This window comes from Mytilus californianus, unplaced genomic scaffold, assembly GCF_021869535.1.
Source record: "Mytilus californianus isolate M0D057914Y unplaced genomic scaffold, xbMytCali1.0.p SCAF_10, whole genome shotgun sequence".
Lineage (NCBI taxonomy): Eukaryota > Metazoa > Mollusca > Bivalvia > Mytilida > Mytilidae > Mytilus > Mytilus californianus.
The window spans coordinates 14,491,284-14,507,313 of record NW_026262582.1 but is presented as its reverse complement, the minus strand read 5'-3'; the positions used below and the strand labels follow the sequence as shown (position 1 = coordinate 14,507,313).

The window sequence follows — 16,030 nt, the reverse complement described above, 5'->3', positions numbered from 1 at the left end:
ATAAGTGTAGTTATCATTTCCCGATTGTAATATCCGCTCTGTCGACAAGTATAGTTCAAGGGAGGGGGGATACAACAATATGACATATTGTTATGTACAGTCTAACATCTTAGTCTAGTAATACGTAACTGACTTCCACAAAAATTCGGAAATGATTTGATTATTTAAAACACTCTATGCTCTCCCTAGTGGTAAGGATTATGTGGTTACAATGGTGTGACAAAATATAAGGAAGTTGAACTTCCTTAAAAAGATCAAGACAAGTTATTTCCTCGGCTACACAAGGCTGTTTTTATACTTCCCATGCAAATCATACTTGATCGAATTAAGCCATTTCAATTGATATTTTATAGTGTTTCTTTTTATGTTGTAATGTTACACTACTGTCTCAGGTTAGGTGATGATTGGTGCCTGTTAAAACGTTTAAACCCGCTGCATTTTTATGCACCTGTCCTAAGTCAGGAGCCTGTTGTGCAGTAGTTGTCGTTTGTTGGTGTGATTCATAGGTGTTTCTCGTTTTTTATATATACTAGACCGTTGGTTTTCCTGTTTGAATTGTTTTACATTAGTCATTTGGGGCCCTTTATATCTTGCTGTTCGGTGTGAGACAAGGCTTCGTGTTGAAGGCCGTACATGTACTTTGACCTATAATTGTTAACTTTTTATACATTGTGACTTGGATGGAGAGTTGTCTCATTGGCACTCATACCACATCTTCTTATTTGTATTACCATACATCTGTTTTATTCTTTAAAACTTGTCAGTTGTTTGACATTCTAAATTGTTTGATTCGAGCTTCACTGACGAGTCTGTTGTAGACGAAAAGTGCGTATAGCTTACAAAACTATAAGCCTTGTATCTTGAATGAGTATCTTTTACATGCATTTCATTTATATTGAAAAGTAAAATATTTAAAGAAAAAAACAACCCTGATTTGTTTGCTAAACGTCCAATGGCAAATATTTTATGCACGTTCAGTACAAGTTAATAAATGAAAACAACCCTGATTTGATTGCTAAACGTCCAATGGCAAATATTTCATGCACGTTCAGTACGAGTTTAGACATTAAAACCAACCCTGATTTGTTTGCTAAACGTCAAATGGCAAATATTTCATGCATGTTCAGTACGAGTTTATAAATTAAAACCAAAGGCAACCCTGATTTGTTTGCTAAACGTCCAATGGCAAATATACTGCACATGTTCAGTACGAGTTTATAAATGCAAACCAACCCTGATAATGTTATTGTCCCTTTTTTTTAGCTGGTGAATGCAATCTTTCAGATCTTCGATTTTCAAAGTATATTTGTGTACTAGGTAAAACCATTTGATCTTATTTTATGAAAGCCCTTAAAATGAGAAAATTAATTATTTGAAACTTTAATATTTCAGAAAAGAGAATTTTTATTATTATGTTCCTATACCTGCTGACAATCATCTTAAAGGTTTGATTTTTGTATATATAAAATTAATAATTATACTCAGTTTGAAAATTAAAGTATGGCATTAGAATTGAGACAGGAAAAGTATTCCAATGAAAAATTACGTAGATATTTTGTATTTTTATGGTGTTTGAACAGTAGCGAATAACTGTAAATAATACACTCCAAATTCACAAAGACAAAAACATTTCAACCAAACTAATGGGGCCTTTAATAGCTTGCTTTGTGGTATGGGTTTTGCTCATTGTTGTAGGCCGTATGGTGACCTATAGTTGTTAGTTTCTATGGTATTTGGTCTCTGGTGGAGAATTGTCTCATTGGAAATCATACCACATATTCTTCACTTTATATCATGTAAAAATCTTTGAACTTTATATACTCATAAAAAAAAAACTTTATAAACTGTATACATGCAAAATATTGAAAATCTCGAAAATACATGAATGGTGCTAAATACGGGCGAGCCGAGCAAGACAACACTTTAATATTTGTGATTCTTCAAGAATGGAGCCAATCAGAGTAAATATTGTTTTGTTGGCTTGATCTCCTGAATTTAGTATTGCCAAATTTGTATAAATTCGTGACTTCGTACACATGCCACTTTCCAACCTTAATTTGTCTCGGAAATTTTCTCAATATGTGTATCTAATTTTTTAAGTGCAACACCATTACATTATACATGTACTTGTGAAAAGTGTTGACTTCCTGTCGTCAGTCGTGGAATAATTTAAGGTAAGAAGTGTTAGTTTCGATAAAACAACAATTTTTGGTTCATATTTCCGTTCACTGAACCCTCGTTAAATAATAGTAAGTAAACGTACTTACAACAGGTTTTTTGTTATCATAAGGAATGTAATGGCTTCTCGTTGTTTCTCCTATATTATTGGTTGCTTGATATTTACATTTTTATATGGTTATTTTTTTCACTACTTTGACGACCATTCTCAAATTTTATAGATATTTTTTAAACCATTTTATCAGTGCTTTTATGGACTTTCCCTTTGAAGGGCTTTGTTTCTTTATTTCAAATCCTGCGCTGTACAAACCAATTCTTGTGTGCGTAGTTGAGTCTTTGCAAAGTTATTATATTTTAAAACAAACGAGAAACAAAAAAAAACTACATAGTGCATTTTCCAGGGTATCTATGATGAATTTATTTATTGGTGTGTAAACTGGTCGATTCACTCACAAATAGAAAAAAGTCTGTTTTACAGACTTGCGTTCGTTTACGTAATGGTTCAGTTAACACATTTATAATCGTTCGTTTTTTATTAATCTTTTGGGAGTGAAATTGTTACGTTTATATAACACACTCTGGTTTTATTATTGCTACATGTTATATTAACCTGTGCGTGGGGGTTTTACTGTGGCTACATGTTATATTAACCATTGCGTGGAGGTTTTACTGTATCTACATTTTATATCTCTCAGTGCGTTGAGGTTTTTTTGTTACTACATGTTATATTTACCAGTGCGTGTAAGTTTTATTGTTACTACATGTTATATTTACCTGTGCGTGGAGTTTTTACTGTTACTACATGATATATTTACCAGTGCGTGGAGGTTTTATTGTAACTACGTGTTATATTTACAAGTGCGTGGAGGTTTTATCGTAACTACATGTTATTTTTACCAGTGCGTGGAGGTTGTACTGTTACTACATGTTATATTTACCAGTGCGTGGAGGTTTTATTGTTACTACATGTTATATTTACCAGTGCCTGTAAGTTTTATTGTTACTACATGTTATATTTACCTGTGCGTGGAGGTTTGACTGTTACTACATGTTATATTTACCTGTGCGTGGAGGTTTCACTGTTACTACATGTTATATTTACCAGTGCGTGGAGGTTTTATTGTTACTACATGTTATATTTACCAGTGCGTCGAGGTTTTATTGTAACTACATGTTATATTTACCAGTGCGTTGAGGTTTTATTGTAACTACATGTTATATTTACCAGTGCGTGGAGGTTTTATTGTAACTACCTGTTATATTTACCTGTGCGTGGAGGTTTTACTGTTACTACATGTTATATTTACCAGTGCGTTGAGGTTTTATTGTAACTACATGTTATATTTACCTGTGCGTGGAGATTTGACTGTTACTACATGTTATATTTACCAGTGCGTTGAGGTTTTATTGTTACTACATGTTATATTTACCAGTGCGTGGAGGTTTTATTGTTACTACATGTTATATTTACCAGTGCGTGGAGGTTTTACTGTTGGTACATGTTATATTTACCAGTACGTGCAGGTTTTATTGTTACTACATGTTATATTTACCAGTGCGTGGAGGTTTAATTGTTACTACATGTTATATTTACCAGTGCGTGTAAGTTTTATTGTTACTACATGTTATATTTACCAGTGTGTGTAGGTTTTATTGTAACTACATGTTATATTTACCTGTGCGTGGAGGTTTTATTGTTACTACAAATCCTGGACGATACCCAGCATCTGGCCAACCCGGATGAATTTCCATGATGGGTTTTAACTGTAGATCATCGGGACATCCCGGATAGAGATCTTTGCCATACAAATGGTTGTACTTCGATTCCAACACAGCTTCCGTACAATCTGTGAAAGATTGCAAAAACAACATATAGGGTCTCCGGGGACCAGTTCTGTCCATTTGCGGTATTTTGGTCGAGAACAACAACAAAACAACAGTTCATATAAAACTTTATCGTGAACTACAACATACTAGTTCATATTAATCAGTATTGTGAACAACAATCAAACATCAGTTCATATTTATCAATTATGGACTTTTGACGAGGTCAATACGTTATATATGGACCTGTTCAGATTATATTGACCGAGGACGAAGTCCGCGTGTCAATATAATATAACAGGTACATATATAACGTATTGACTGAGTGAAAGTCCTTAATTTTTATATTACATATGTAAATAATGTATTAGGAAAATGGCGTTTAATGTTCTTTCTGTGTATTCATATAATTTCAATCGGTTGATTTTAAGAATTAGAATGAAATTATTTTCTTCTGAATTGTCTGCCCATAGGTCGCGTTTTTAGGTTATGTGTTTTATGTGATTTGGCGGTTAAATCATTCGGCACGATAGGGTCTTCTCGATCGGTCACGTTTATTGTTCTAGTTGTGTTTATCGATTTAAGTACATTCGAATTTAGTCATGGATTATGAAGGTGAACCAGATATCTCGCTGAGAACTGCTTTAACTGCTGTAAATCAACAGAGTAAAGATATCGAGGCAATTATTGATGCTAAAGTGACGGAGAAAATTGGTGGATTAAGAGAAGAGTTGCAGGGTGCCAGCCAGTTGATGAAATCCCAGGTTAAGAAACTTAAAACAGACGCTTCCTATAAATGGAAATACGAAGGTAATAAGATCCAATTTGACTTTAATACTGAAAATCTCGAGGATCTTGTTCAGACTTTGTGGGCTATAGACAATGGGAAGGTAGATTACGCACGAGATTTGTTATCATCTACCGTAGATAAAATTAAGCATCGTAACAAACTCATCAAAATAGCTGACACTTCCGAGGGAGGTTGGGATACCGCTAGGCAATACGACGCTAATCCTATTGCAAGTGATTCTGAGGATGAAGCAAAAATTATCCGAGCTGACAATAGAGCTGTCCGCAAGAAAAAGGGAAGGCTAAGCAGGTTAGAGGAAATGGTTCCAAAACTAAGGCTAAAAATCAGTCTCTATTAGGACGGGTTCCAAACTTCGTTCCGCAGCCCTTTCGTGGGCCTCAGCGACCTTGGTTCAATGGAATTCCCCTTCAGCAAGGTTTCAACGCTGGAAAGATGCAGAGGGGACAATGCTACTCTTGTGGGTCCTACGCACACTACAGGTCCAGCTGTCCGTATGTCAACAGTAGTAAACCAGCCACCCAAACCAGGCCGCAGTGAATTTTTGAAAGATGAGTATTTTAATTATCTTTAACTTTCACAAGACATTTTAGTAGATAATCATATTGATTGCAATTTGACCAATAATTATTTTGAATATGAAATAGGTCAATCTAATAGTATTGTTAAGGGTAGACTTAGCAAAAACATTCAATTTTGGATAGATAATTTATTATAGATACTATAAGAAATGGTTATATTTTTCCTTTCTATTCAAATCCAATATCAATTTATTTGTCTAATAATTTATCAGCTTTGAATAATGCAGATTTTGCAAGATCGGCTATTACTGATTTATTAGCTAGAGGTTTAATTGTGGAGACGTTAGATATTCCATTTGTTGTGAATCCTTTAACTGTTTCTGTTCAGTCAACCAACAAAAAACGGTTAATATTAGATTTGAGAGAAATAAAAAGACATTTATGGAAGCAGAGTGTAAAATTTGAAGATATGCGTATTGCAAAACATTACTAGTATATAAATGCCAATTCATATATGTTTAAGTATGACGTACATTCTGCATATCACCATGTCGATATTTTCCCGCCTCACACTAAATATCTAGGATTTGCATAGGAGTTTAACGGTGTTAAAAATATTTTAAATTTCTAGTATTACCGTTTGGTCTCAGTACTGCTTGTTACATATTAGTATTAGTAAGGAAGGTAGCTTCCTTGGTAGGACAGATTATATCTACGTCTCCCGTTATAGGCAATATAGTATATTTAATGACAAAACATTTGTCTATTGACATTAATAGTGTTCATTCATGGAACAGTTATATACATTTATCTGTAGACAGTATTCATCAAATTAATTTTTGGAGGTTTAATTTCCATGAAGCCAATGTTAAACCCTTTAAGACTGATGTGTCTTGGCAGACTATTGTATATAGTGATGCAAGCAATACGGGTTAAAATGCTGTGAAAAAATGTATTTTTGTCGCTGATAAACTTTTTAAGCGGCAAGAATGTAAAATGGTTTACTGACAACCAAAATGTTGTTAGTATTGTTAGTAAAGGGAGCACTAAATCAGTACTGCAAAAGTTAGCTTTAGACATTTTTAGCACATGTATTAAACACAATGTTAATATAGATATGGTTTGGATCCCACGTACTGAGAATGAGATTATCTTAGTAGGATTATTGATTCAGATGATTGGGCAATTTCTGAATTTGTATTTCAGATAATTGAAACCCTTTGGGGACCTCATGAGGTTGATTGTTTGCCTATGACGACAATTTTAAATTGAATGTTTTTATTCTAGATTTTGGAATGTGAATTCGTCAGGTGTTGATGCTTTGAGGGATCAACGGGTTGTTCGTTCCACCTGTTTCTTTGATTCCACGCGTATTAATGTATATGCGGCAGTGTAAAGCTGTTGGTACTTTAATTTTACCTTACTGGCCCTCTGCCAGTTATTGGCCAGTGCTTTGTCCTTTTGGTGATGGTTTCATTTCTGAGGTGACAAATTTTATAGATCTTCCTACTTACAAAAATGCTTATATAGCTGGTAAGAGTAAGAAGGCCATATTTGGCAATGTTGATTTAACGTTTCGCATGTTAGCATTAAGGATGGATTTTTCATCCAGTTAGATCATTTTGATGTGAGCATGTATTATAAATCTCTCTTGATCTCTTCATATAGAATGTTAGTTTTACAAGGATTATATTGTATTGTGATTTTGTGTTGACAGTGGCGAATATTACAGTGACAATTAGATTCGTAGTATTTAGCTGATTGTTATAATTTTAAATAATTTTCATTATTAATGTTTCCTTTCAATTGCAAATATATTTTTGCAGGCATTTGCTGGAGAATTGCAGAATCTACCTGTCTCATTAGTTAGTAAAGTAAATTTACTTCCAGAATTACTTTCGGAATCTCGAGCAGTTTCTACAACAAAAGGATATTATCATAGTTTTTTACGATGGACAAATTGGGCTACATTGAACGGTGTCATTTTACCAGCTAAAGCCTTTTACGTTGCTATATATTTAGTTGCCTTGACACAGTCGAGCAATACTGTTAGTCCAGTTGTTCAGGCGTTTTAGTCTTTAAAGTGGATACATTCTCGTCTTTAGTAATTAATGTTTTAGAAGGTGCGAAACGTAGCTTGGCTACTCCTACCAAGCTGCATAAAATGTATGATGCCATGTTTTCCGTTGGCTTCGGGCAATAGAACAATGAGCTGATCTTCATACCTCGGGAAATATATTTTGATCTATTGCATAGTTACATATTAAATAACTGTATAATATTGACCGTCAATATACATATAAATAGAAACATAGCGTCAATATACATAAAAATAGAAACAAGGCTTCGGATACGTAAAATAACCTTTGAATAACGTGATCGTAATATCCAATGAAAACAGTAGAATGCTACACCATATGTAATATTAAACTATATTGACCTAAGAGAAGCATATTGACTGAGGACGAAGTCCGATGTTGATATGCTTCTCTAGGTCGATATAACATCGTATTGACCTCAACCAAAGGCTACAATTGTTATATTATTAATCAAGAACTATTGCATGAACAATGTAAAATTGGGGATTTCTAGAGTGTATTTTTAGTAACATGATGTATGCCCTGTGCAATATGCCGTTTTTGGCCTACGAAAAGCTAATCACAACAGTATTGGCGTGCAAACTGAGTAAATACAAATGAACATGTGATCAAGTTTTAACGAATCACAAATCCTTGAAAATATTCGATTAATGATATAGTAGAGGATCGTAGCTATGTATCTAAACCTATGCATTTGCCTTTAAGAGAACCCAGCACGAAATCCACTGTCAAGATAAAACAAAAGAAACACAGACAACACTAATATCTAAAGAAACATTAAGACGAACATACAAACAGCGTTCAAAATATATTATACATAAACTAAAGATTCAGAAACAAGAACCCTACCCTTGAGGAATCAGGGTTTCAACAAATGTCATCGATTCTTGCCATACTAATGGCACCCGTCGTGTTACTCTTGTTAAAGCCCTTGTATCATCAAATGTTAACCCTAGAAGATCCACCAACAAAATGATTGTAATCATGGAATAAAACCTTGTAAAATATATTCCCCTTGCGGATTAAAAATGTAACTCTTCCTACATATATATAAAAAAATAATAGAATTGTGCTTACTTTCTCCCTTGTATAAAGTTGCCGTACAACTAACGGGTGTCTGAAATAAGAAAAAATTAAACTAAGCATACAGTCTATTTTTGTATTTGATGTCTTTTCGCAATACACCGTTTTTGATTATAATTTTCCTTTTTAGTTTGCCTTTTATTTATAAGGTTCATTTGTGGCCTTGGGCTGTTATCTGCTCTTTGGTCGGGTTGTTGTTTCTTTGAAACATTCCCTATTTCCATTCTCAATTCTATAATGTTTTGAATTTAACATACGAATGCCCGTACTTTAAAATAGTATTGGTGTCTTATATAGGTATAACACAACCCGATTCGTTTAATAAAGCTTGTCGAAAGCTAGGGAGCCTCTAGTCCATTAGTTATTTAATCCTCTATCCTTTGTCTTTGGCGAATAGTTGTATCATTGGGAATCATACTATATTTCCTTATTTTAACATCTTTTAAATTATGTCTTAAATGGCACTAGTCTACTATGAACCATTTTGCGTGTTTTTTTAATCTTGTGTGTGTAGAGCCGTTTTTCTAAATGATAATTACAAAAAAGTCGTTTTTGAGAGTGTGTCAAATTGTTTAGAAATTTTTATTTTTTTACATTTTCCATCTCCTTTTGAGACATTTAAAAAAACATGTTTCATGGAAATTTTTGTAAGAAAGTTCATTTAGCTTATAACTGTAAATTCGTAAATCTTTTGCGTATAAATGGGTTTTGCAAAAATAAAAACTCGCATTTTTAATTTTGATAATATTATGTATGCTGCATTTCCTAAAATCGCAATAATTGATCTCGCGTTTGTGTCCATGATTGTTTAACACTAATCTCAATAATAAATCGACGCAAAATATTTACAGTACTTTCTATCTACTTATTTTTAATAAGTCATTTATAATTATCGATACCATGTATTTTAGTATTAATTTCATTGCTTAATTATATCTTTTTTTTAACTCGTTTATATTTAGAGCATGGCGTATATAAAGTAGTGGTAGGATTTCAGCGTTTGTCATTTCATTTGTGATTTCTACATACAACACATGTGACTTTGAGATGAAGAACAGCAATAAAAGCGCTGTTCCTTTGCTTTTTGTGTTTTTTGCTGTGCATATACTGAATTCGTGTCATGGATGGATACCCCATATCCTTTTTTTCTAACATACAAATCTCAAATCATTTTTTTTAGGAATCAGTTTTAATTTCTCTTGGATTTAAGAGTTTTGAATGCCCCCCTTGGTATCTCTCTCCTCTTTTTTTAATATATAATTATGAATTTATTTTGCTCATTTAAATCAATGAATCTACTGTAAATTTTTTGAAAAAGGAAGCGAAGCAAAAGGAGAAAATTGGAGGCATTTATCAAAGATATGAAAACTAATAATGACAGGACAAGAAATTATCTATTTAAAGTTTATTTTTCAAGTTCGCAAGAAGACTTCTTTCAAACAGCAATATCAGAATATAGAGAACTCGACACTTATTGTCTGCATGCTGAGGAATTAAACGGAAATGTGTTTGACTACACATGTGAAATTTGTGCAATTTGTACAAAAATGTGAAACTTGTGCAATTTGTTTGGCTGTATTTTAGATATTTCATATTGAAAGAAAAAGATGTTCATTGATTAAAAGGTCCATAATTCACGATAGCACGAATATTACATAAATATTCAATGATTAGGGGAATATAAATTTTCACCCCTTACTCGTGTCTTGGGTTTGGTTTATTTTTTATTCATACCACAAAATAGTCGATCCCCTGGCAAGGGTCTAATAGTCAGACGGAATATTTATACTTTGAGTTAAGATCGTCTACTTATCTGATTTATGATTTATACTTATTTTGTTATCTATGTACTGTACCGAATACCCATCTTAATATGGTGAAATTTAAAACTGGGTTTATCAGTGCAAACAAATAACTTTTACCTATAATTGATCCATATAGTATAGTCATACGATACCGGGTTTAATATACTTAGAATTCAGTTGGGTTTAGAAATAATTCATATAGAAACCAAATACTGTTGGTAGTGTAGTCTTTGGAAAAGGGGGATTCTTTTTATTAAGATATTTGTTTGATTCAAAATTTCTTGAAAGAATTTTATTTCAGAAGGGAAGTTATTAAAATAGTTGTTACCTTTGATAATAAGGCCATTACAGCATTGAGTTTAAAAACATGTCTTACATTGTTCTGTGTGTTATTGAAAAAGATAGTTTGTTTTTGTTTAAAGTCTAATAAAAAGTTTGAACCTAAAACAAAACTCATGTCCCTCTTATCCATACACACAAAAGATGAATGGTTGGTGCCTTTACAACTTCACTGATCTCTAAAATAAGTTAAATCTTCACAGATAGTAAAAAAAGGAAAAGAAAACGTAACTCTTATTATAAAGATAATTATTTCGTAAACATATTTTTTTTCCAGTCTGTAACGTATTACACTGATTACATTTAATCACACTCTGTGTGCAATCTTGCTCCGCTGTTTTAAAATAGACTTTGTTGATTGGAATTTTACGCATACACAAAAGATACATATTGAGATAAGGCAAGGTTCATCTTTTAAAAAAATATTAATATCCAACTACATGTAGGCATTTCTAACGAAGAATGATTTTGACAAATACATTAACTTTAATTGTTAAATAGAATAATTATGATAGGTTGCATTGTTTTGCTATAACCATCTACTATGGGGATGAAAAGGGGGCAGTTCACAAGGAAGAACAACCACTCGACAAGATTTTTTTTTCTTTTTCCTATTGTTTTTTTCCTGTGTTGTAATGACTTTAACCCTTATTTCAACTTGAACTAAAAGTGATTTATCAATTATTATTCAACTATGTTTAAATTTCTGAATTCAACGTTGATTTTATGAAGGTCAAAAAAGATAAATGAAAAGTTATAAAAACATTAAATATGCGCCTTTGTTTGGCGTGTCATTTGAACAACTTTTGTTGAGGGGGGGATACACGCTTTTGGGATGTGGGATGTAAAGGGTAAAAAATAGTGAAGATGTGTGATATAGGGGGTAAATAAAGTGGGGATGTGGGATATAGGGGGTAAAAAAGTGGGAAATGGGAAAAAATTACCAAAAAAGCGGGATTTGGGAAATGAGTATCCCCATGTCACCTCTTCTTTCTTATCAAAAGTTATCGGATAAAAGAGTATTGATAGTTACTTATTGGAGTGTTTCCCAGTGGAATAATTTAGTAAAAATGATAATTATGCATTTAAAATAATTCAGGAGCCTGACATTCAGTGGTTGTCGTTGGTAGGTGTCTGTCATATTTTTTTCTTTTATTGATTTGTCATAAATCAGGACGTTGGTTTTCCCGTTTGAATTGTTTCACATTTTGTCATGCCGGTGTTTTTTATGGTTGACTATACGGTTTGGGTTTTACTCATTGTTAAATGCCGTACGCTAGTCTATAGTTGCTTACATATACGTCATGTGGATATTGGTTTATAGTTGTCACATTGACAATCATATGACATCTTCTTATCTTTACATTTATATTCAATATGACATTTAAAAAAATGACTCAATTCAATACAGTTGATAAGAGGTTGTATAAAAGTTTAATATATGTTATCAACTGTTAGATTTATCATATATGGAATGCATATAATAATGCTCGTTTATCATTATTTTCCCTTAGCATTTGGAACACATTTTTTGCGTTATACGATTAGTAACGGTTCATAAATTAAGAAAACTTCCAGGCAACTTTGAAATAGTAATGAAAATGAAATAATTTGATATTGTCAATGTGGTCAAATGTTCGTTCTTAATTCAAACAGTAAAGTAATCTTCCTTTCCGAGTTGTGAATTAAAGTTCAGTCATAGAAATACACAACACATGTAGATTGTTTTAATATTATATTTTTTTGTAATGCAAAGAAAAAAAAGGTAATAATAAAGAAATCTTTTTTTTTTAAATTAAGAAATAAAAAAGAAAACAGCAAACTCTCAAAAAACCCAAGAACGACCAATACTAAAGGATGCACAGTTTCTCAACTGTAAACAAAGACTAATTTTTGAATAAAAGGAGTAAGAACCAATATAACATCATACCCCCCAACAAATTGCACGTTTCATCTTTTTTGCATGAAAAATGACTAAAAATTTTAAATATTTGTCGATACATGTATTATAGAAATCTGTGTTATATTTTGAAGAAATTTTTGTGTATCGATTCGACCTTTAAATATAGTTAAATAGGTTTGTGTAAAAATCCTATAAAAAGCCTGAAATGATAACAACTATACAATTTGAGATATGATGACTTTCATTTTTCTTTCTTTAAAAAGTTGAATTGTTCAACGTTTCGCTTCCTGTTGATGTTTGCCTCCTCAGAATCATAATGACGTACGAACAAAAAATTATAAATTAAAACAAATTTTATTTCAATTTATTTGCCCCGTTTTTATTAACTTTTTTACGCAGTTGGGAAAAAAACAATTTCCACATTTGTCACTGAATAAAAGTTGTATAGAAATTTCACAAAAGTTTAAAAATCTAGTTGATAGAAATTTCTTAAGATTTAAGGTGCACATTGATATCGTCAGTGTAACGTTGTCTATTATCCGGGTTACTTCCTCATTCCTTTATCCTAAATTAATATACCGTTACAAAAATTATTATTTGTTCAGTTAAATATGTTTAGTCAATCTAATTAAAATATATAACTCGGATTTCGTTATACTATATACGTATGTAGTATAACGAAATCCGAGTTCTATATTTCAATTAGATTGCTGTTTAGTATGGCTTACCAAGGAGGTCTTATTCGGAAAAAAAGTTCTTTTCTCGGAAAAGAATTTACTATAGTCTAACGTAATCAAAGAGAAACAACAAGATGGATAATGCAAGAGGGTATGGATGAGGTTCATTATTTCTGAATTCTTTAATTTTTTTCGCTCATTATTCTTCATCTTTAAAAATAATGGCTATCCTGTAATTACTTGATAACTGTATCCTGGACATTGTTCTTTTCTGTAATCAGTACATGTTTACCCAATTCTTTAATTTTTGCAGTCATTCTTTATATTTTACCACCCCATTATTCTCTATTCTTTACTTTTTTTGCCCATTTTTCTCTATTCTATATTTGTTTGCCCATTATTCTCTATTCTATAAACCCCGCCCACACCCTCATGCAATATTAACACAACACAGTAACGTACGTGGTGTGTTCAACGCAGATTTCAATCATCTTATTAGCTTTTCGCATAGTTTTCACCCAAAAATGAGATTCAAAACATATGATACTTTATATATAGGTATACCGTGCGTAGTAGAAGGAACAAATAAAGTACTTATTGTTTTTGTGTGAAATTTTTGGATGACATTTGATACATTCTTATTAAATATTGATTTCCCAGTATACAAGTATGTATATATATTTTTTTTCCGTTTCAATGATTTTAGGAGTGAAAAATGAAGGAAGTTTAAACATGCGGTTAACGAATTAGTAATCATTTAATCGACAAACAAAAATACGCGCATTTATAATTGAAATTTGAACAGGTACCCAAATTAATTCTCTATGGGTTAATGGTTCTCTAGATTTAAACAATCAGTGTCGTCACAAAAAGAGGTCCTATCATGCTTATGTCGAGAAAAAACGCTGATTCAAGATTTTACACATCAATCGCCTTAAATAACCCTTCCGTAGCACCTGAAATCACCCCCGGTTTTTGGTTCGTGTTGATCACGTGTTGTTTTGTTTGCCAGTACTGTTGTTTGTGTTTTCGCCTTTTTTCGATTGTTTTTGCTATGGCATTGTCAGTTTGTTTTTGCCATGGCATTCTCAGTTTGTTTTTGCCATGGCATTCTCAGTTTGTTTTTGCCATGGCATTGTCAGTTTGCTTTTGCCATGGCATTCTCAGTTTGTTTTTGCCATGGCATTGTCAGTTTGTTCTTGGCATGGCATTCTCAGTTTGTTTTTGCCATGGCATTGTCAGTTTGTTTTTGCCATGGCATTGTCAGTTTGTTTTTGCCATGGTATTGTCAGTTTGTGTTTGCCATGGCATTATCAGTTTGTTTTTGCCATGGCATTCTCAGTTTGTTTTTGCCATGGCATTGGCACTTTGTTTTTTGGCATGGCATTGTCAGTTTGTTTTTGGCATGGCATTGTCAGTTTGTTTTTGCCATGGCATTGTCAGTTTGTGTTTGCCATGGCATTGTCAGTTTTTTTTTGCCATGGCATTGTCAGTTTGTTTTTGCTTTAAAAGTTTGACTATTCTTTTGCTATCTTTCGCTTCTCTTTTAAATAACTTTTGAATTCATGGTAGAGAAATAAATTCGGCTGATTGATTGATAAATATTTTTCAGATTAAAACCACAATTCTAAGAGTAAAATGTGGGTCAAATGTTTAATAGTAAAATCTGTTGAAATTAGTGTATGTGTGTATCGTCGGGTTTCTGTCACAGTAACGTTTACCCACAACGACTATTTTTTTTCTCATATTAATCGCCTCATACATTATGTTTTTTCCTCTCAAGTGACTTAATTTAAGATCAATAGAATAATCAAATTGTAATGAACTTAAATCAATTCGGCCAATCTGAGCTTATATTTTCTGTCGCCTTTTCTTACTTATGACTCTCTGATTTACTATATACAAGTACTCCAGCACTGTTTTGATATGTCATTTACAAACAAAATTGATATTTTTCTTCTTGGAAAACCATACACAGTCATCATATTTGTTTATCAGTAGTGAAGCTATACACAACTTTGAAATAATAAATTGTTTACAAATAAATCACTTACTGTGCTGTTTAACTGTAAAGGGATACAATCTAAAGTTTTTACCGGTGAAAATGTTTTAAAAACACATATTATAAATCCAAGTAAATATATGAAATCAAATTGAAACATCTTGATTTCTTCTTCATGTAATAGTACGGATAAACTTTTTACCAATATCTTATAGTTATGAAGTTAACGCCGACTTATCTTAAGTGAAAATATAGGTTACGTTTTGTTTATATTCTTCCGGGTTGAGTTCACGGTTATGAGTCTGTTAATCGGTAAATTTGTTCACAACATGAGATATTTCAGTGTTTTTTTCGGTATCGCATTCAATACTTTGAGATGAAACGCTATGTATTTATATAAATATTAAATATTAATTTATATAAACAATCAAATAAATAACCAGAACTTAAAAGTGAATCATAAGAATTTACAAAGCAACTTTGAGAAATAAGATATTCATTCATTCAGGCTGGACTTCTCCCTTCTTTCTGTAAAGACCTTGCTGAAGTTGATGTTTAAATGCGCAGCAGCGTTCGGTCGGTTTCTGAACGTTAAGGTGGATCATCGGTATATTTTTCCTTAGATAGAATTTTCTAATACTTTGCTAAAATGAAGATTTTACTATGCATTTTACAAAAAATATAATAAAAAGTAAGGGTCACTGTGCTATTTTTCAAGGTACAAGTCGTGCAAAATTGCCCAAATTTGCATAGATTATTCATGAAAAAACTCATATTTGTGAATGAAAAGA

General features: G+C 32.2%; 1 protein-coding gene across 1 annotated transcript in view; it reads right to left on the bottom strand.

Annotated features, from left to right (window-relative positions):
• Positions 1-15,472, bottom strand: part of LOC127717655 (uncharacterized) — a 33,476-nt gene extending 18,004 nt beyond the window's left edge. Inside the window, exons 1-3 of the mRNA XM_052223395.1 lie at positions 15,292-15,472; positions 8,508-8,547; positions 3,855-4,025 (exon numbers count right to left, since the gene is read on the bottom strand). Coding sequence (XP_052079355.1) covers positions 3,855-4,025; positions 8,508-8,547; positions 15,292-15,399 — 319 coding nt within the window. The 5' untranslated portion in view covers positions 15,400-15,472. The remainder of the gene's footprint in view (positions 1-3,854; positions 4,026-8,507; positions 8,548-15,291) is intronic.
• Between the last annotated feature and the right edge of the window lie 558 nt (positions 15,473-16,030).